The sequence below is a fragment of the Kogia breviceps genome, chromosome 12, assembly GCF_026419965.1.
Source record: "Kogia breviceps isolate mKogBre1 chromosome 12, mKogBre1 haplotype 1, whole genome shotgun sequence".
Classification (NCBI taxonomy): Eukaryota; Metazoa; Chordata; class Mammalia; order Artiodactyla; family Physeteridae; genus Kogia; species Kogia breviceps.
In genome coordinates, this window is record NC_081321.1 from 6,258,696 (window position 1) to 6,280,107 (window position 21,412).

A 21,412-nucleotide genomic window follows, 5' to 3' on the forward strand; every position below is an offset into this window, starting at 1 on the left:
AGAAATCACTGAGCCTAAGTTAAAAATAAACCACAATTCTATGAAAGAAAGTCAATATATATTATGGTACATGATAAGGGAATAAGAGGGAAAAAACCATAATGTGTATATATATAAATTCATAACAAAGTAAGGAGGAATACTTTTCTTTTTGATAGGCAAGAAGTAGATTTATGAATATAGGACTCTTGTAAGAGATGCAGGCGGGCAGGCGAGGGAGATCTGCCCTGAGGATTAAGTGGGCTACGGTTTTATAGTCAAGGGAAAGGGGGAGGGGAAAAGACTGCCTTCTGGGAGTAGACATGAGGCTTACATCACTAGTTCCAAGGAGGAATACTTTTGACAATTACAGTCTTTATGTAACTGATCACATGGCCATAGCTAGTATTTATAACTACCTTCTTTTACTACCCATCCTATGTTTCCTTTGCCTTCAGCAAGCACCTCAGTTGCTTGTGGTTCTTTACTTGGTGGAGTGACTCGCACCTTCGTTCCTGAGAGGTCTGGGTCATTAATAGTCCTGCCTGGATTGGACTGTCCGTTTTCCACTGCCCCTCATCACGGGGCATGGTAACGGGAAGAGGAGCCCTAAGGGATCGCTTGTATGGCAGACTTACTCTCTTATGCCCATTGCGGAGAAGCAGTACAGTTTCCCCTCGGAAGCCAGGGTCCATCAGCCCAGCCAGCACAGTAACTCCCTTCTTTGAGTTCCTCATGCCTCTAAATCAACAGGCAAATCGGCGGGGCAGCAGTCTTAACTTCCAGTTCAATGGAATCATTGTTGTGTCTCCTAGTGGAAGCATTCCTTCCTCTGAACCAAGACCTCCAGGCCAGCAGAGCATAAGGACACAGGGACAGGAAGCAAAAATTTCGCTAGTGGCTTCCTAGGCTTAGTAGTGATCACTGCCGCTCCAATTGCCACCCCCTGATTCCTGGACCCGTGAATCTTGGCTGTGGGTGAAATATTTTAGATGCTGATTCAGAGCATATACAGCCTTCTGGAGGGCCTTGCACCAGCCTTGCCAGGTATGACCACTGGAGGGGAGCAAAATTTGTCATCCCCAAATGTCTCTTTGGCACGTGGATTGTTTTGAGCTGAAAATAATCAAGGCCTAAAAGACGCAGGAAGAACATTCGACCTTCTCCCTAACTGCCTAAAACAATTCAGGTAGAGGGTTTGTTCCTAGAATAGACCTATCACCAGAGATATTTGCAAAGAATATGGGCTGAGTGTGGTGGGGGAAACTCCGGCAGGGCCTGAGATCAGAGTGCACTCTGGGTCCAGTAACTGCACAGCCCAGAAAACATTTGTTTCCCAAACATTTGCTTTTTCACCCCCATATGAATTTCTTTCCTCCCCTTTGAAGTTCCATCCATTGTCCCCACCATTTTCTTTTGTCTTTAGCTGAAGATGCTATTTAAGGTGAGGAGTTTAGCCATTTTGTTGCTCAGTTTTCCTGGGTCTCTCCCACGTAAACATCTTATTAAACTTTTGTTTGATTTTCTCCTGTAACTCTGTCTCATGTCAATTGGATTCTTAGACCAGCCAGAAGAACCTAGAAGGGTAGAGGACAATTTCTTCTTCCCCAAAACCACTGCGGGGGAGGGGAATTTCCTCCTCGTTCCCCTCTTAGTTCTTTCTGGCTGTCAATTAAAATGACGTAAGGTAGATTAACAGGAGAAAGTCAAATTTATTACGTGCGCGTGGCAAATCCACATAAGCGTGAAGAATTCCAAAGACCGCAAGACAAGATGAAGAATATATATTATTCTAGACTAAGGATAAGGAGTCCGACACGTCAAAGGGAAGTAAGGTAATTCACAGGAAGATAAAAAGAGTTAATATTTGGCAAACAGATCCAAAGGCAATGGCACACAGAGAGGACTTTGATCAAATGGGCCTTGCTAGGTTTCTCCCTGTCTATCACACCTAATTTATACGTTACTATAGTTATCTATAATTCCTTCCTGGGACAGCCCTCCTCTCTTAAATTCTTTTGGGCAATAAGAGCGGGGAGTTGTTCAAAGGTTCTTCCTGAGTCTCTTAGGTCTTGCTGTTTTCAGCTCAAAATAATGTGCATGTCAGCCGGACACATCTTGGGGTGACCTGTCCTGAGCCCCATCGCCACCTAGCTGGCACTGTAACTGAGTCTTCAAAAGTCTACAAAAGCTATCAAGCCAGCTGCTTCAGGATGCTGAGGAACATGATGAAACCAGTGAATTCCAGGAACATGGACCTGTTGCTGCCCTTCTTTTGCTGTGAAGTGAGTTCTTTGTTAAGAAGCAATGCTATCCATCCATGACGGTGGATAAGGCTTTCTGCAAGTCCACAGATGGTAGGTTTGGCAGAAGCATTGCAAGCGGGAAGGCGAATCCATGTCCTAAGTGTCTAATTGCAGTAAGAACAAAATGCTGGCCTTCCATGATGGAAGTGAAACAGGAGGGAAGGGGGCAGAGCAGAACCTTTAAAAGAATGACAGAGCCATTGAGGACAGGACAAAAACTGGTTAGAACCAACCAGGTCCAAGATGGCAGAAGATTCGACTTTCAGTAGACCTTGAACCTCATTATACGCTCATTGTAATGCATTAGCTTTTGCTAAATGACACACCCACCAGCACCACGACTGTTCCGAGGCTAACAATAAAAGGCTCAAAAGTGGGCAGTGGCCCAGTTCCTGGAAATCCCCACCCCTTCTCCAAAATAGTTGGAATAAGCCTCCCACTCGTTAGCCTTTGAAATTACCCAACCCCTAAATACAAAATAACCCATATTTTAGGACCTCTCACCTTCTGAGACGGCCCACACTCTGTCTATGGAGTGTGTGTCTCTTTAAATAAATCTACTTCTTACCTATCACTTTGTCTCTCACTGAATTCTTTCTGTGATGAGACGTAAAGAACCTGAGTTTCATCAAGTCCTGAGACCACATGTGTGGTGTGATCTCAGTTAAAAGACAGTGGGTTCACGTCCCAGTTTGGGTTTGGGCTGGGTTCGAGTCCTGGCCCATGGGCTCAAGTCCCAATCTGAGTTGTGTGGTTTCAGAAGTAACTCAGTGTAATCAGCTTGCCACCATGTTGATCACCCCTGGGGAATGTTGCCACATTGGAGACTTAGGGTTTGTTTCTACTGTTGGCAGAGTTTGTTTCTACTGTTGGGAGATTGGGCATCGAGCAGTGACCACAGCCAAGGTGGCCTTGGTGAATGCAAGTTCCTGTGGCTGAGGCCGTGCATAATCTCCACCCCAGCCACCACGACCACTTTGTTCATAAGCTCCTTAAGCAGTGATGGGAGGCTGGGAAGAGGCTGACTGAGATCCACAGAATGGGTCATCTTTTCCATGTGATTCTTCAAATCCTCCTCTGCTGGGGTCACCCTTTGGTGAACATTCACATGGGACAAAAATATATTCATGCTTTTTGCCCATTCAGAGAGGCCTACTATATACCTTTTCCCCCAATTTCCTCGTCATCTATTTTCCAACTGTGTTCCTCCCAAGTGTTCCACCATCCAACTAAACCACTGGCTACAGCCCATGAATTGATATGTAACTGCACATCTGACCATTTCTCCTCCAAGCAAACTAAACAGCCAGTTGCACTAATCTGTGTTTTGCCCACTGGGGTTTCCCTTCACCTCTTTTCTTCAGAGATGTTCCAGAAAGGGACATCTGTCCACATTCGAATGCTACCTGTGTATCCTGCGACGCCATCTGTAAACCAGTCCTTCGCTTTCTCTTTCTCTGTCAGCTGATTGTAGGGACTCCCCGTGAGGCCGTAGGTACAGGCTTGGAGAGAGGAGGCAGTGTAGCAGGAGTGTGAACCGTGGGCATTCGAGCCGCTTCTTCCTGCAACTTTTTTTGTGCATTCAGAGCCTGCTTGGACCACTTCCATTTGGTGATGGAATGCTGCTGTGCACAGCCAACTTTATGGGTGGCTCATGTGACACCTAGTTCATGATGGGTAGCTCAGGTTGCATGGTAATTGGGTGGCCCACGGTTAAGCATTCAGTCTCTACTAAGGCCCGGTAGCAGGCCAAGAGCTGTTTCTCAAAAGAAGAGTAGTTATCTGCAGAGGATGGCAAGGCTTTGCTTCAAAATCCTAAGAGTCTGCCCTGCGATTCACCTATAGGGGCCCGCTGAAGGTTGCAAATGAAACCGAACAAAGGACTCGTGTGCCCACAGCACAAAAAGCCAAACTCTGAGAGTGGGTGTTTAAAAAATTTAATTTAATTTAATTTAATTTTTCTGGCCGTGCCGTGTGGCATGCGGGATCTTAGTTCCCAGATCAGGGAACTCGGCGTGAGACCTCTGAGTCCTAACCACTGGACCGCCAGGGCATTCCAACAGTGGGTGTCTGCAGCAGAGTAAGGATTTTATTGCAGGGCGCCAAGCAAGTCTCAGATCCACTCCAACTTGGTCTCTAAATTAGGGGTTTTTAACGGGGAAGAACAGAGGAGCTGGAGTTAATCATCTTAGTCATCTGCAGTCCACTCTTTGGTCTGTTGACCTGGGTGGGGAGAGGACCCTGTCAACGTGATCTGTAGAGGCCATCTTGCCCTGGAAGATAACTTAAACAGCCCATAAATAGTGATGCTTGTCGGAAAGTGTAGCTCAAGTCACCTGATCTTCATTCTCCTTATTGATTAGCAAACATGTGGTCAAACAGGTATGGGCTAAGACAAAAGGGAACAAAAGAGGAATGAGAAACACAAGAACAGAAACCCAGGCATTCGTCTTAATTATAAATGAATCATAGGACTCGGTTTCACAAACAGCATCCCTATCTGCCGCTGCCGCTTCAAACATCATTGGATCTGCTGGACCACATGCACCCAGTAGCTGAACAGCTCGCCTACCAGTCTGGACCTGTTATAGGGTATCCCCGTGTTTAATCTCCACTCAAAACTAGTGGGTTTTGGTTACTTGGAACAAACCCAAGTGAGGGCTATGTTACCTCCCCAATCCAAAGAGGCTCAATAGGCATTGTGCCTCTTTTTTGATCGTAGGAGGAGCCAGATGCAACAACTTACCCTTTACCTTACAAGGTATATCTCAAGATATCATTGGACTCCTAGAATTTCACAGAGGTAAAGTCTCCTGAATTTTGTTGGATTTTCCCCCCCACCCTCTGCATGCAAATGTTTTATCAGTAAGTGTAGAGTATTTGTTAATTTTTGCTCACTAGGTCAATCAGAATAATGACATCAGTGTAATGGAAGAGTGTGGTATCTTCTGGAAGTCAAAGGCAATCGAGATCAAGAACTAAATTATGACACAGGCTGGAGAGTTGATATGCCTCTGAGGTAGGCAGTGAAGCTGTATTGCTGGCCTTGCCAGCTGCAAGCAAACTGCTTCTGTTTTGTATTGATAAAAAAGCATGTGCCAGATCAATAGCCACATAGCAGGTACCAGGGGATGTTCATTTGCTCAAGCTATGAGAGCACGTCTGGTACAGCAGCTTCAGCTGGGGTCACTTACCTGGTTATACTTACGATAATCCATCTGTCTTCTGCACAGGTCAAATAAGTGAGTTGAACGGGGATGCGGTGGAAATCGTCACCCCTTTCAGGGCCTTGATGACGATGCTAATTTCTGCAATCTTTGCAGGAAGGTGGTATTGCTTTCGGTGTACCGTGTTCCTAGGTAGAGGCCATTCTGGTGACTCCCACTTGGCCTTTCCCACCATAAGGGAGGACCAGCGAAGTAGGTGAGGGAGATTAAGAGGTACAAACTTCCAGTTACAAAATAAGTGAGTCACAGGGATGACATTTACAATATGGAGAGTACAGTCAAGAATATTGTAAAGACTTTGTATGGTGACGGATGGTAACTGAACTCGTCACGGTGATCATTTTGAAATGTACAGAAATAGCTGATCACCGGGCTGAACACCTGGAAAAAGAAAGCGATGTGATAGAGCAGAGGATGCACCAAATTGCTTAGAAAGGGTCCTGATGCAATATGATTGAACTGACGCTGATAACTCCTGTGAAACATCCCCTACGCTTTCCAACACGGTTTGAGAGCCAAGATGAGAAATAAGCAAACAAATCCAAAATGACACTTACGAATAAAAACTGTGAGAAATGACCATTTCCAGTAGTAAAGAGAGCACTGATAGTCCACGGTGTGATCTGGCATTAGAGGTGCTCAAAATATCTCCTTTGGATACTCCTAATCAACCACTTGTAATAAGAAGGAGCTGGATGAGTGTGTATATAATATACTTCTGTGGGTGAGGAAAAGTGATTTCCCCTCTGTGTTCTAGGTTCTTGGCTGAGACACCCCTGTTATAAAAGACAGATTGATAAAAGAAAAGCAAAACAGAAGTTTAAAAACATGTATACCTTCTGTATACATGGGAGATGCCTAGGGAACCTGAGTAACTCCCAGAAATGGCCAGGCCATCACCTTAAATACCATCTTCCACTAAAGACAGAAGATCTTGGTGGAGGGGCGGCCAGTTAAAGGAGGATATCAGGCAAAGCACAGGAGGGTATGGTTGTTACGTAGTCAGTCCCTGCCTTCTCCATTGATAAGAGTTTCTAGACATTCCGTTTTTGGCCTCTTCCTGCTACAGAGAGGAAGACACACTTAGAAATGCGGATTTCCCTTACCAAGGTAAATGTCCCTCCCCAAAGCGTAACTCCTACTTGGTTTCAGAGCTTCTCTGATGTCTGCTGTTCTTAAAAATAACCAGCTCAAGGGAATTCCCCGGCAGTCCAGTGGTTAGGACTAGTTGCTTTCACTGATGAAGGCCCAGGTTTGATCTCCGATCAGGGGAATGTGGTCCCACAAGCCTCGCCGAGTGGCCCAAAAAAAACCAAAAAACAAAAACCAGCTCAAGATAATCCTTACGTCAAAGAGGCATGTTTTGGGGTGTCGTATTCTGCTCCCCTTTGGTGTCTTCAGCAGAAGTTTCTTTCATAGTCATCTGGTAGGAATATTCTTTATTTCCATAAAGAAATAGTTTCTGTCCCACTTTTCTTAATCTTGTGAACTTGTTTTCCCACTTTCGATATATACAGGGCTATGAACATTGTTCCCTTTACTCTTTCTCTAGGAAAAACAAAGTGACGAATGACAACTGACTGTTGACCTCAGAGTCAGGGACAATAGGGAGTGGTAGAGACTATGGAAAACATTATGACGTATGCCTCATGTAGAACTGCAGGCGAGATATTCTGTTTCCTTCAAAGAAGCTGGAAGCGTGTGTGTGTGTGTGTGTGTGTATAACCTTCTGTATTCTTTTATAATTAAAAAAATTATTTATTTTTGGCTGCATCGGGTCTTCATTGCTGTGGGCGGGCTTTCTCTAGTTGTGGCGAGCAGGGCTACTCTTTGTTGCAGTGCACGGGAGTTTCATTGCTGTGGCTTCCCTTGTTGTGGGGCACGGGCTCTAGGTGCGCAGGCTTCAGTAGTTGCGGCACAGGGGCTCATAGTTGTGGCTCATAGGGCTCTAGAGCACAGGCTCGGTAGTTGTGGTGCACGGGCTTAGCTGCTCCGCAACATGTGGGATTTTCCCAGACCAGGGCTCAAACCTGTGTCCCCTGCATTGGCAGGAGGATTCTTAACCACTGCGCCACCAGGGAAGTCCCGAACCTTCTGTTGTTTTTTTTTTTTCTTTTTACGGTACGCGGGCCTGTCACTGCTGTGGGCTCTCCCGTTGCGGAGCACAGGCTCCGGACGCGCAGGCTCAGCGGCCACGGCTCACGGGCCCAGCCGCTCCGCGGCATGTGGGATCTTCCCGGACCGGGGCACGAACCCGTGTCCCCTGCCTCGGCAGGCGGACTCTCAACCACTGCGCCACCAGGGAAGCCCATTCGCTGCTTTTTATTTCTCAGTTTCTCTAGAACTTGGAATGGGAAGATGGATGCTATTATCCAGCCCCTTCAGAGACCCTAATGTTGTGACTAGAATAGTTATGACTTGAAGTTACGCTAGGGATTATTTTCTAAAATGTCCTATTCATAGTTATGTACATATGTGTTAATTCTCTTTAATACTAACATGTACAGGTCTAATTTCTGGTTGGTATATCAGCACGATCACACAGGCTGGGGTGCAGACAACCCCGAGGTGTTTTTATGAATCCTCATGGTACCAAGAAGATTATGTCACACGGCCCCCGATCTTTCAAGGCTGTCACTGTAAGCGGTCTTGGTTTGAGTCCTTGTTGAACTGGGGAAGGGGGCGGGGCCCAGGGATGACATCACATGTGTGATTTGTCGTCTCCTTGGGAATTAGAGAGAAAAAAATAAAGTTTCAGTTGCATGGCAAAATTGAAAAAGAGAAGACTGAACACATGTGTGGGTAGGAGAGAGTCATCAACTTTTCTGGCAAGTCTTGAATTCGGAAGGAAAAGGAAAAGGAAAAGGGAGCCTGGACCATTTGGTAAGATGGTCCTTTTCCTTCCCCCTGTGTACTGAAGCGTGCTCTGAAGCCTTTGTGGAAGGTGATGCTGGTACTCTGCTGTTGCTGTTTGGAGATGAAGTTATTGTTGTTTGTTTAAGGGCTTACTGAGTGCTGGATATATGCCGAATGCCTAGCATACATGATCTCATTTAATCATGGCTACAACAGGCCCTGACAATGATAGCTTTGTCTGAGGTAGGTGATATTGTTCCCATTTTACACACGATGAAGCTCAGAGAGGTTCAATAACTTTTCAAAAGTCACACAGTTACAAGCAACTAGTAAATGGTCTGAATTCATTGGTGCACTCATGCAGTCATTCATTTCTCAGGTACTCACTGAGCATCGTTCATTTTTAAAAATTTATTTTATTGAAGTATAGTTGATTTACAATGTTGTGTTAATTTTTAAAAATAAATTAATTTATTTAATTTATTTTTATTTTGGGCTGCACTGGGTCTTCGTTGCTGTGCGCGGGCTTTCTCTGGTTGTGGCAAGTGGGGGCTACTCTTTTTTGCGGTGCACAGGCTTCTCATTGCAGTGGCCTCTCCTGTGGCGGTGTGTGGGCTCTAGGCGCACAGGCCTCAGCAGTTGTGGCACGTGGGCTCAGTAGTTGTGGCACGTGGACTCCAGAGCGCAGGCTCAGCAGCTGTGGCACACGGGCCTAGTTGCTCCACGGCATGTGGGAGCTTCCCGCACCAGGGCTTGAACCCGTGTCCCCTGCATTGGCAGGCGGATTCCCAACCACTGCACCACCAGGGAAGCCCTGTTGTGTTAATTTCTGATGTACAGCACAGGGATTGTTATACACATGTATACATTCTTTTTCATAGTCTTTTCCATTATACTTTATGACAGGATATTGAATATAGTTCCTTTTGCTGTACAATAGGATCTTGTTGTTTATCCATTGAGCATTGCTCTTAATTGCAAGAAACAGAACCCAACTCTGGTAGATTTTAGCAGAAGAAGAATTTATTTTATTTTATTTTTTAAATATTTATTTATTTATTTTTGGCTGTGTTGGGTCTTTGTTGCTGCGTGTGAGAGAGCGGCTTTCTTTTTGGTACTAAAACTCATTTGGCAGAAAAACCTAATTTGAACGAATGTGAAGTAATTTATAAGTAATTTATAAATATAATATATAATGATAACTAAATGATAACTTTATTCTACTCACTGTGAAGATCAAGCTGTTTAGCTGCAGACATATTAATGTTTGAGGATGGAGTGTTATCTCAGCCCCTTGCAGGGTGGGGGACAGGAGGAGATGTTACGTAATATTGGGATATTGGGTCTGTATACCGCATTGGCACTGCCTTCTTCTTCCTCTTATTATTTTTTGGGCCGTGTTGCGCGTCTTGTAGGATCTTAGTTCCCCAACCAGGGATCCGTCGAACCCGGGCCCTGGGCAGTGAAAGCGTAGAGCCCTAACCCCTGGACCATCAGGGAATTCCCTGCACTGCCTTTTAAAAGGCCATAAAATTCTGAATTTTGAAGCATATCTTGACCCAAGGTTTATGGATAAAGGACTCTGGATTGTATCTGAACTGCAGGTTTATGGGTGGATATCATTTAGATGTGTGAAGATGTGGAGGGGATTTTAGGGACAGGAAAGAGCATCATCCCCCAGCACCTGGGGTCTAGGTATAAGTCGTTATCCAACCATTACGTCTGCTTTAAAGGCAGCGATGACCTGCCTTTCTGATAACTCCTCTCCCTTAATTCGTGATCCACGCTCAGTTGGAGGCTGGACTTTCTGGGTTTGGCTTTTCCCTCCTTTTCCCACAAATCACCTGACTTCCCCGCAAACTCTGTTAACACACCCTTTGGCTGAAAAAGAGCATTAGGCAATTGGGAAAATTCCCCCGTCCCTCCTTTTTCCCCTGGGGCCCGGGAAGGAGGAATCTCAGGCCTCGGCAGATGCAGTTCTTGTTTCCAAAGCAGAGGGAGCTCCAAGATCAAGGCTGAGTTCCCCTTTCCCTAAGTCACGGTCTCCCAGCCCCCTCTTTGTTTGGATCAGGGAATTTCAGCATGCACACTGGGGTAGAGAATCACAGGGACGGAACCAGGACAGGGAGGCGGAGGTGCCTGCACCCAGGTCCCGTGCTGCTCTTCCTGGGAGCCGGCAGGGTTGCCCGGCACGCCCACTGGCAAGAGAGACGGCACTGACCCGCTTGTTCCCATCAGCTTCTGAAGGTAAAGACCTTAAAATCAAAGAGCAGAGATTTGATGGAGGAAAAAGGAAGGCAGAACACTTTACATAGGGAGGTTTTGGGCAAAGATGGAGGGCTGGAAAGAGCAGAACCCAGAGGGAGAATATAGACCACTTATTTCTCTTAGGTTGACCCCATCCACCCCCGTGTCACCCCACCACCACCTACCACTGTTTTCAGGGTTAGAAGCATATTTGGCAACGCTTTTCTAAGAACTATGGGGAGATGGCTTGTCTTTTTAGTAAAGGTTAAAAAAAAAAACAACAACTGGAAAATTAGGGTAGGAAACTGAGGGAATACCTCTCCTTTCCTTTCATGTTTCTCGTCATTCAGCTGTCCCTTTTCTCCTTCCACATCCAACCCTGTCTCAGACCACTTCTCCCGAGGTCACTGCCTTCCCCTAGGAAAAGAAGTTCATTCCTCCATCCGTGGTCATTGGGAGAAATACATGCAATAATACACAGTCAGGAGCGCTGGTTCGAGGTGATAAGGGGGATCCTCGTCAAAAGAAGAAGGAGACATGTCATAGGTGCAGGGTCACGATGGGGAAAGACTCCCGAAATCCTGAGCGGAAAGGGGGATATTTATTGTTCTGTTAGGGCAGGAGAGAGACTGACCGAGTCGGGGCTGGGATGAGTGTTGAGGGTGAGGGAGGAGAACAGAGGAAGCAGAAAACTGGGAGAAATTACTCATTATTTTGGAGAAAATCTGGGAGAAGGTCCTGAGAAGCCAGGGGAGAAGGATAAGATGTAGTTTCAGTCTAGAACCAGGGCGAGTGGGAGAGGATGGGTGTCGTCCAGTAATGATTAATGATACAACTCTGTTGAACCTCTGTGTTATTCTTACCAAGGTGACATTGGCCCCTTACCACCCAAGCAGGTGCCTGTGTGCTTGTTAGACAAATACAACCAGGTCTGCCACCGCTTTAGGTCCAAAGTCCAGAGGTGCAGAGAGCCAGGACCAAGAGACGAGCTGCTCACCAGGGATGGACAAATTGCCAGAGATGTGGTGAGCTATCACGGGTCTGCGGAGCTGTATATGGACCCCATTCCCTTCATCTTCTTAAGAAAATGGCTCAGATCTGAAGCCTGGGTTTTGCTTTGACCTAGGCCTTTTTGCTGCATTCCAACCCAAGATTCTCCTCCACGTGCTGGAGCCCTTCACCTTTCCCATCCCTTCTCCCTGCACTTGTCTGCTGGCACCTGGGTCACCCACCTCTCCATATGCCTTTTTTATTTTTTCAGGTGCATTGTCCTGTTCTCCCTTTTGGCATGGGTCTATGCTGAGCCTACTATGTATGGGGAGATCTTGTCCCCCAACTATCCTCAGGCATACCCCAATGAAGTAGAGAAGTCTTGGGATATAGAAGTTCCTGAAGGGTACGGGATCCACCTTTACTTTACCCACCTGGACATAGAGCTGTCTGAGAACTGTGCATATGACTCAGTGCAGGTACATTGTAATAAGCACGTAGAGGATGGGGCTGGGGTGGCGGACCGAGAGGATGCAGGAGCGGGTGCCCCCGGCATACAGTGAGCTGCGCTCACATAGACCCAAGATGGGAAATGGTCCAGTCTCTCTGTCCCTTTTTCTCTGACCTCCATACCAAACCATTACCCTTTCCTAGCTTCTTTTGACTCTTCTCTTAGATAATGTCAGGAGGCCTTGAAGAAGGGAAACTCTGTGGACAGAGGACCGGCAAGAATCCCAACTCCCCAGTGGTGGAAGAGTTCCAAGTCCCATACAATAAACTCCAGGTGATGTTCAAGTCAGACTTCTCCAACGAAGAGCGTTTCACTGGGTTTGCTGCGTACTATGTGGCTGTAGGTAAGGCTCACCCCTCTGTGTGCCTCATTGATCCAACCACATGATTAGAAGCCGGAAAAACATTGAGCAATGCAGGGCGTGAGGGTTCTGTTTATAACTCTCATGAAGTGTTGACTTGGCTTGGATCCCTCCATGAATTGCTTTTGTGAAATTCAAATGCATAATCATATCCTGGTGATGATGATAGTAATGATAAAAAACAGATAATAGGCAGTAATTTATTGAGAACCACTATGAACTGGGCACTGTGTTAAGAACTTTACCTATATTAATTTAATCTTCACCTCAGTTCTTAAACTAGGCGTTATTATCTCTACTTAAAAATAGGGAAAGTAAGGACTAAGAAAGTTAAATAACTTGCCAAGGCTCACATAAGGAATGTATGGTATTCAAACCCATTTAAAATATGGCAAACGAACTTTCGAATTCGGTGTGCGTCTCCAGCTATCTCCAGGGTGAAATGAAGTCAGGACATCTCATAAAGCCAAAGTATTGTTTAGATTTGACAGAGGTGCCAACATCATATAAAGTAATACACGTACTAATTGTTCCTTCCTGCAGAAGACATTATCAAGTTAAACTTGCAGAGTGTTGTCTCTGGAGCCGAAATGCTCTGTTTGTGAGAAAGGTCAAGGGTCTCTGGCATTGAGAGCGCTCCCCTATAGCTGTGCAATGGTAGAGCGCAACTCTGGAATCATAGTTCACAAGAGTAATATAGAATAACACCATCCTGAAACGTGATTCATTGAATGTCTTTAAGCAACAGACCCTTCCTACTTTTCTTACCCTTGCAGTGTGGGGCTTAACCTTATTCTTCCTTCTAGGTCTCTGTCCTTGACCTCAATCTTCCTCTACTCTTTGCAGATGTAAATGAGTGCACAGACTTTGCAGATGCCCCTTGCAGCCACTTCTGCAACAACTTCATTGGTGGTTACTTTTGCTCCTGTCCTCCAGAATACTTCCTCCATGATGATATGAGGAATTGCGGAGGTGAGCTTGGCATCAAGGAGGGTGCATGTTTCCTGGGATTTGGAATGGCTTGAGGCTTCAGTAGGGGGCTTGTCTACCTTTCGATTTTGATTAGCCTCAGCCTTGACTTGGCATCGATTTTAATATTTTAATAGTTTACAAGCTGATTTCTTTCTTTTTTAAAATTTATTTATTTATTTTTGGCTGCATTGGGTCTTTGCTGCTCCACTCAAGCTTTCTCTAGTTGAGGCGAGCGGGGGCTACTCTTCTTCGTTGCACTGCGTGGGCTTCTCACCGCGGTGGCTTCTCCTGTTGCGGAGCACTGGCTGTAGTTGCGCGGGCTCAGTAGTTGTAGCATGCGGGCTTAGTTGCTCCGCGGCATGCGGGATCTTCCCGGACCACCGCTCGAACCCCTGTCCCCTGCATTGGCAGGTGGATTCTTAACCACTGAGCCACCAGGGAAGTCTGGCATCTATTTTTAGTTACCCATAAACTGAAGGGGAGCTACAAGAGTGGAGGAAGACAAACCTACAGGGTCAAGTTAATTAATTGGAGAAGAGAGATAGGTGCCTGTGTCAACCTGGGGCTCTCCATAACCATGAAAGGCTCTATCATCAGCAATGTGATAGAAACCCAATAGGTATTGGGTATCTCTGCTATGTATTGGGTATGAAACTGTGGCACGTGGGCTTCAATCAATCGATGTGACAGTCAATCATCGTGGACTGTCAATTCTTGAGAAGTATCATAGAAAAAGGCAGGGACTCCTTTGCTTGACCCTATATTTGATTCTCCTTTTCTCCTTTTCTCCCTTAGTCAACTGCAGTGGGGATGTATTCACCACACTGATTGGGGAGCTCACAAGTCCCAATTACCCCAGTCTATACCCAGAGAACTCGAGGTGTGACTATCAGATCCTGTTGGAGGAGGGGTTCCAAGTGGTGGTGACTATGCAGAGAGAAGATTTTGATGTCGAACCAGCCGATTCTGAGGGCCACTGCGCTGACAGTTTACTTGTGCGTGATGGATGATGAACTTTTCTCCCAACTCACACAGAGAGACTTCTCCTTGAAGACAAATTATATCGCTTTCTACCCCTTCTTTTCTTTTTTTCCCCCTCCTTATTTTATTTTACTTTTATCCCTCCCAGTTTGCCTTTTTCTTTCAGTTCTTTCTCTCTTCTGATTTCATCATTTTGTTTCTCTTCAGTTTGTTGCAGGAAACCAGAAATTTGGCCCTTACTGTGGTAATGGATTCCCTGGGCCACTAACTATCGAAACCAAGAGTAATGCTCTCAATGTCATCTTCCAAACTGATGAAACAGAGCAAAAAAAGGGATGGAAGTTTCGTTACCATGGAGATCGTGAGTAACTTAGAAGTTGCTCTTTGGTCGGTGGTACCAAAGTCCTTGCGCAATGTAAAATCAGAACAGGTAGATTGTTGTATGGATAGGTATCCTGAGAATACTCCACTTCCTCAGCAGGATCTAAACCTGTCAGTAGTTGCCAGAAACGCCTCAACTTCTAGGAATCTTTCAACTGGACTTGTGAATGCAGACAGCTTGGGGCTGGTTCATTAGTAATGCCAAATTAATTAATTAATCATTCTTTTCGCCACACCATGTGGCTTGTGGGATCTTAGTTCCCCAACCAGGGGTCGAACAGGTGCCCTCGGCAGTGAAAGCACCAAGTCCTAACCACTGGACCGCCAGGGCATTCCCTGTCATCTTATTTTAGACACCTCCGTATTGGAATGCTGGGCGTCAGGATTGAGGATGACTGGACAACTGTAGAAAGTGTGAGAATGATGTAAATATCACAGAGATTCTCCAACTATTTGGTAAAACGTTTTTTTTCCTATCCTTTCCAAGCAATCCCTTGTCCTAAAGAAGTCACTGCCAATTCTTTTTGGGAGCCTGATAGAGCAAAATATGTGTTCAAAGATGTGGTGAAGATAACCTGTGTGGATGGGTTTGAAGTTGTACAGGTAAAGCACTGTTCGAGGCTTCTCTCTAGTCCCTAGGTCAGGATGAGCGTACTGGAATTGTCTCATCGTTTACCGAGCGTTCCTGTTCCAGCAAGGTCTAGCACCTTCTCCATAAAGAGAACCGCTCAGGATCTTTAGTCTTTCCTTGTCAGTCATGAAGATCCTTGGACAGCTTGACATTCCCTTTTTGGCTTTGGTCTTCCTGGGGCAGGGGGGCTGATATGCTGGGAGTTGTCTAAAAGTTGTCTTTGAACCCCAACTCCTGGGTGCTTTGGGCCATTCTGCTACGATGTCCCCAAGCTTCTTGTGGTGAGGACTCCTCATTGATCCAAGACCAGAGATCGATTCCATTTCTGGATTTTGATTCCCTATATCTCTCCTTATAAATTAATGGAGATGTTTATTATTGCCCAGGGAAGCGTTGGCTCGACATCTTTCTATTCTACTTGCCAAAGCAATGGAAAGTGGAGTAATTCCAAACTGCGGTGTCAACGTATGTACCTCTTTAAAATGGGACTCTTCTTCTTCTTCTTCTTTTTTTTTTTTTTTCTTCCCAAAGGGAATGGAGAGGTTAGTGCATCAAGATACAAATGCATGGTTTCCTCTTAGGCCTGTGAGAGCGTAGACTGAGTTTTTGAAGCGAAGTCAGTCATGGAGTCCCAGCCCTGATCTGATCCCAGGCCAGCCAGACTAGCAGGTTTCTTCCAAAGAGGCTATGAGGCTGGTAGAGTTAATAGCATTATATGGGTCCATCCCTTCAGAGGCCTCACCAACCACTGAGAAGCAGGTCCATCCTTGCAGCTTTCAAGGGGCTATCAGACCTGGCAGGACTCAGTGGGCTAGGGTGTTGAGGGATGCCAGTTGCAGACCATGGCCACAGAGAGGCTGGCATGGGGGACCCCTCCCAGGTGTGCTTATGGACGTGGGGAGTGGGGAAGGAGTCAGGAACACGGCTCGGAGGATGGGCTGGCCCGGCGACTCCTCCTGGGAGGAGGCAGCCATCCTGACCTTCTCTCTCCTGCCTTCCTCTTGTAGCCGTGGACTGTGGCGCCCCCGAACCCATTCGGCACGGCGGAGTCGAAGATCCAGAAAATACTCTATTTGGTTCTGTCACTCGCTACACTTGTGAGAAGCCATATTACTACATGGAAGATGAAAGAAGCGGTAGGTTTCTTCGACTAAAGAAAAGAGAGGGAAAGAATGAGAGTGTTGGAGGGTGAAGAGCACAGGCTTCCTGGCTTGGGTGCTCCCTGCAGTGGAAGCACGGAGTGCTAACCACTGAGCCACCAGGGAAGTCCCCTGACCAACTATTTCATGTAGAACAGGAGTAATGCTTCCAGCTTCAAGTCATTCTATGTCGCCTGACTTTCTCGTTGGAGAGGCCTTGGTGGTGCTGGGTGAAGGTCTGGATGGCTCACACGATGTCCCACTTCATTGCTTTTAATTTAATTTAATTTAATGTAATATTTTCCCACTTGAAGCACTTTCCCAGCCTCTACCGTAACCCTCTTCCTTCTGCTTTGGAGACTGTTTCTTCCCCTCCCTTGGCAGGATAGGGGCCAGAGACATTGTTTGGAGGGTGTTCTCAAGATTCTTTTCTAGTTGGTTTGATCTGATCACCTCCTCAAATCCCAGAGGTGCTAAGGCTCTGAACGAAAAGGGGGGGGGGCGGACTCCAGAAGATGTGAAGATGAGTGTGTCCCCTGTCCCTTGTGCTGTTCCAGAGGAGTATCGCTGCGCTCACAACGGGAGCTGGGTGAATGAGCTGCTGGGCACAGAGCTGCCAAAATGTGTTCCAGGTAATCAGGGCTCAGGCTTGGGTAGAGAGCACGGCCACAGGTGCGGTTGCATGGGTCTCACCTTCTAAAAGTGGCTGTAATCCTCTTGGGAAGGGACTTGACAGTCTGGGCTGCCAGAGTCTAGCTCAGTGAGGTGGAGACAAAGCTGGCCTGTGGACCTGCCAGGGCCTTGGGGAATTCATCAGCCACACTGTCAGGCTGACGGACGGGAAAGAGAAAAGTCAGCCGGTGACAGATGGTGTCAGAGTCCGGGCCAGTCAGGTTTGGTAATGTAGATGTAGTAAGGGCGTCTAGGATTGCTAAAAACAGGGCCTGAAATAAGAGAGGAAGGAATCAACACTCAGAAACAAGACTACTCGAAGAGCCTAGTTATTTTTATTTTTTTTTTTTTTTTTTTTTCTGTACGCGGGCCTCTCACCGCTGTGGCCTCTCCCGTTGCGGAGCACAGGCTCCGGACGCGCAGGCTCAGCGGCCACGGCTCACGGGCCCAGCCGCTCCGCGGCATGTGGGATCTTCCCAGACCGGGGCACAAACCCGCGTCCCCTGCATCGGCCGGCGGACTCTCAACCACTGCGCCACCAGGGAAGCCCGAGCCTAGTTATTATATTAAAAGTCTATCTGGGCTTGTTGCTCCGCAACAAGAGAGGCCGTGATAGTGAGAGACCCGCGTACCGCGATGAAGAGCGACCCCCGCCTGCCACAACTGGAGAAAGTCCTCGCACAGAAACGAAGACCCAACACAGCCATAAATAAACAAATAAATTTTTTTAAAAAGTCTATCTGACAACAAGATATAGAGGAATAAAAGAAATAAGGGTTTGCACAGAGATCAGAGTTGAGTAGAAGAAGGTTCCCAGGCAAAGCCAGAATAATAGTAATCATCCTCTTAGTAACAACAGTGTGATTGAGAGCTAGGGACTGAGCTGGCTCTCAATCAAATAATCAAATGCAATGAAATAATTGCATTTATTATCTCATTCAATTAAGTCTTTGCAACAACGCTCTGGGGTAGGTGTTATCGGTCCCATTTTACAGTTGAGGGAATTCATTGCAAGTTCACAGAGTCAGGAAGGGGCATGGGTAGGCTTTGAACCCAGGTCTGTCTGTTATGCTCAATTCAGAGTCCATTCAGGCTGACTAGTGAGGGATTTAGGAAAGCCAACTTTATCTGAAATAAAATTCCGTTTTAGTTATATTCGGTGATGGCAAAGCAATCAAACCTGGATCCAGTCAATGGGGGATGAGATGAAAATGAAAAAATAGAACCCTCCACAGGTTACTAGGAGGGACTCAGCTGCAATTAGGACTTCAGAAAAGAAGGTGATACGTGTTTGATCTGGGCGCCAGAGGAAGGTAGAATTCTCACCTCCCCTAACACCTGTAGGAGGACAGGGTTGCCCAGCTCTGGCTCCCAGCTGGGCCCCCGGCCCCATGTGCTGAGCCTGGGGTGAAGTGTCCTCCCCACACTGTGAGCTAAGCTGTCCAGAGCGTGAGGCTCGTTTGGGTTCAGTAATTCGCACACGGCCTCAGTTTAAACCAATCTTTCCCACAAGCCTGCTTTTGGCACCGGCAAAGAGGGATGTTTGGTCCTTAGGTCAGTTCAGGACGAGTCAGGCGCTGAGATCGTTGACCAAATATTTGGCTATGTTGTGCTGAGAGCGTTGAGGCCCCGCAGGTGTTTGCGTGGCTCTAAGATTTGCAGGGGACCCAGCAATCTACCCTGCTCCCTTCCCACCTTGTTTTCGTTCCTCCCTAGCCTGTGGCGTCCCTGGTGAGCCCTTTGCAGAAAAACAGAGGATATTTGGAGGCTCCATGGCAAAGATTGAAAATTTCCCCTGGCAAGTCTTCTTCTCGAACCCCCGGGCTGGCGGGGCTCTCATTGACGAGCACTGGGTGCTGACAGCTGCCCACACCGTGGAGGGAAACCGTGACCCGGTGATGTACGTTGGGTCGACCTCAGTGGTCACTTCACAACTGGCACATGCCCAGATGCTCACCGCTGAGAAAGTGTTTATTCATCCCGGCTGGAAGGCCCTGGATGCCTCTGAAATACGGAAGAATTTTGACAATGATATTGCGCTGGTGCGGCTGCAAGACCCGGTGATGATGGGACCCACCGTCTCCCCTATCTGCCTGCCAGGCACCTCCGCAGAATACAACCCCTCCGTGGGAGATCTGGGGCTCATCTCAGGCTGGGGCCGAACAAATACCAGAGATCATGTTCTTAAGCTCAGAGGGGCCAAGTTACCTGTTGCTCCCTTAGCAAAGTGCCGGGAGGCGAAGGGGCAAAATCCCAGAATAGATATAAATTCCTTTGTTTTCACTGAGAACATGATCTGTGCTGGAGGTGAGAAGGGCGTTGATAGCTGTGAAGGGGACAGCGGTGGGGCCTTTGCTCTACAGGTCCCTAATGAAGAGAACCCCAAATTCTATGTCGCCGGCTTGGTGTCCTGGGGCCCCCAGTGTGGTACCTATGGGATCTACACTCGTGTCAAGAACTATGTTGACTGGATCATGAAGACGATGCAGGAAAATAGTGCCCCCAGTACAGGCTAACCCCACAGGTCCCACCAGCCTCTCTGAGGCTGTGACCCGTCTGTTGCTTTCGACTCCTCACAATAATCCCATTCTTTCACCGTGACCGAGAGAAGACACGGGGGTATGATTTAACTAGAACTTGATTGTTGGGATACCTGGTTGGAGGTGGGGTTTGAGCACGTCATTGTGTTGGTCATTCAGTGTAGTTGGAGCCCCTGGGGCCCTCTCCCCTGAATCTGTCCTGTGGACAACAGAGTGGGAAGGGGACACTTATCTTGTACTGTCCCACCGGGAGCCCTCTTTCCTGATGATTGCCTCCTGTTCCAGTTCTGACTCTGCAATTCATTGTGGGGCACACCCTTGATTTTTGTTTCCCCTTTACCTGTTTGCAGTTTATCATTACCAGTGTCTACTAGCTACCAGTAATAAAGCATGTTTATAACCCAGTTCTGGCTGACTTGTCTTTTGTCTTATTCCACATCAAGACTTCAGCACCATAGAAGGGGAGTGGGTGGAAATTCGGGCCCCTAGCAGCTTATATGTATATATATATATATATATATATATATATATATATATATATATATATATATATATATATATATATATTTTTTTTTTTGGTGGTATGCGGGCCTCTCACTGCTGTGGCCTCTCCCGTTGCGGAGCACAGGCTCCGGACGCGCAGGCTCAGCGGCCATGGCTCACGGGCCCAGCCGCTCCGCGGCACGTGGGATCCTCCCGGACCGGGGCACGAACCCGTGTCGTCTGCATCGGCAGGCGGACTCTCAACCACTGCGCCACCAGGGAAGCCCTATATTCTTTTTCATATTCTTTTCCATTAGGGTTTATTACAGGATATTGAATATAACTCCCTGTGCTATATAGTGGCAACTTGTTTTTCATCTATGTTATATATAGTAGTTTGGAATCTGCTAATACCAAACTCATAATTTATCCCTCCCCCCGCTTTCCCCTTTGGGAACCATAAGTTTGTCTTCTATGCAGAGATTAATATTTTTTAAACTGAGGACAGAAGAGCTATCTTAGGATGGCCATTGCCCTAACAGGTGTCTTACGAAAGCCATAGCCTGAGATTAAGAGTTCAGGGACACTCTGGTCTGTTTGATGTGACACGTGGCTTTCAGGAGAACAGTTTTTATCAGAAGCCAAAAGGGGTATATTTGTGGCCCATCAGAAAGGACTTTGATCTTCCATGGACCAAAAGGGCAAAATTCAACAGCTGACCTTAGGTTGGTGGTTAACACGTGATGAAGTAACCAGAACTCTAATCAAAAGTTCTGAAGAACCAGATGGGACTTCCCTGGTGGCGCAGTGGCTAAGAATCTGCCTGCCAAGGCAGGGGACACGGGTTCGAACCCTGATCCAAGAAGATCCCACATGCTGCGGAGCAACTAAACCCGTGCGCCACAACTACTGAGCCTGCACTCTAGAGCCCGTGAGCCACAGTTACTGAGCCCGCGTGCCTCAACTACTGAAGCCTGCGTGCCTAGAGCCCGTGCTTTGCAACAAGAGAAGCCACCGCAATGAGAAGCCCGTGCACTGCAACGAAGAGTAGCCCCTGCTCGCCACAACAAGAGAAAGCCCGTGCGTGGCAATGAAGACCCAACACAGCCAAAAAACAAACAAAAAAACCAACAATA

At 47.0% G+C, this 21,412-nt stretch overlaps 1 protein-coding gene across 6 annotated transcripts; it reads left to right on the forward strand.

Annotated features, from left to right (window-relative positions):
• Nucleotides 1–8,252: 8,252 nt before the first annotated feature.
• On the forward strand, nucleotides 8,253–20,197 carry C1S (complement C1s). Of its 6 annotated transcripts, XM_067008679.1 has the most exons (13): nucleotides 8,253–8,395; nucleotides 8,515–8,611; nucleotides 11,512–11,640; nucleotides 11,877–12,084; nucleotides 12,282–12,459; nucleotides 13,324–13,449; nucleotides 14,245–14,444; nucleotides 14,638–14,791; nucleotides 15,299–15,414; nucleotides 15,829–15,907; nucleotides 16,450–16,578; nucleotides 17,139–17,213; nucleotides 18,970–20,197. In XM_067008679.1, the coding sequence occupies exons 3-13, from the start codon at nucleotides 11,618–11,620 to the stop codon at nucleotides 19,767–19,769; spliced, it is 2,088 nt and encodes a 695-aa protein (XP_066864780.1). In that variant the 5' UTR covers nucleotides 8,253–8,395; nucleotides 8,515–8,611; nucleotides 11,512–11,617; the 3' UTR covers nucleotides 19,770–20,197. The 6 variants fall into 6 exon arrangements, with proteins under 6 accessions (XP_066864780.1, XP_066864779.1, XP_066864778.1 ...); XM_067008678.1 differs by lacking the exon at nucleotides 8,515–8,611 and having other exon boundaries at nucleotides 8,269–8,395; XM_067008677.1 differs by lacking the exons at nucleotides 8,253–8,395; nucleotides 8,515–8,611 and adding an exon at nucleotides 10,423–10,615 and having other exon boundaries at nucleotides 11,509–11,640.
• The last annotated feature ends 1,215 nt before the right edge of the window (nucleotides 20,198–21,412 follow it).

What these genes read in the sequence shown, in the direction of transcription:
- C1S (XM_067008679.1), top strand. Translation starts at nt 11,618, where the DNA reads ATGGACAAATTGCCAGAGATGTG. An exon ending in GTTTCGTTACCATGGAGATC is followed by an intron (nt 14,792 to 15,298) that starts GTGAGTAACTTA and finishes ATCCTTTCCAAG; the next exon opens with CAATCCCTTGTCCTAAAGAA. An exon ending in ATGGGTTTGAAGTTGTACAG is followed by an intron (nt 15,415 to 15,828) that starts GTAAAGCACTGT and finishes ATTATTGCCCAG; the next exon opens with GGAAGCGTTGGCTCGACATC.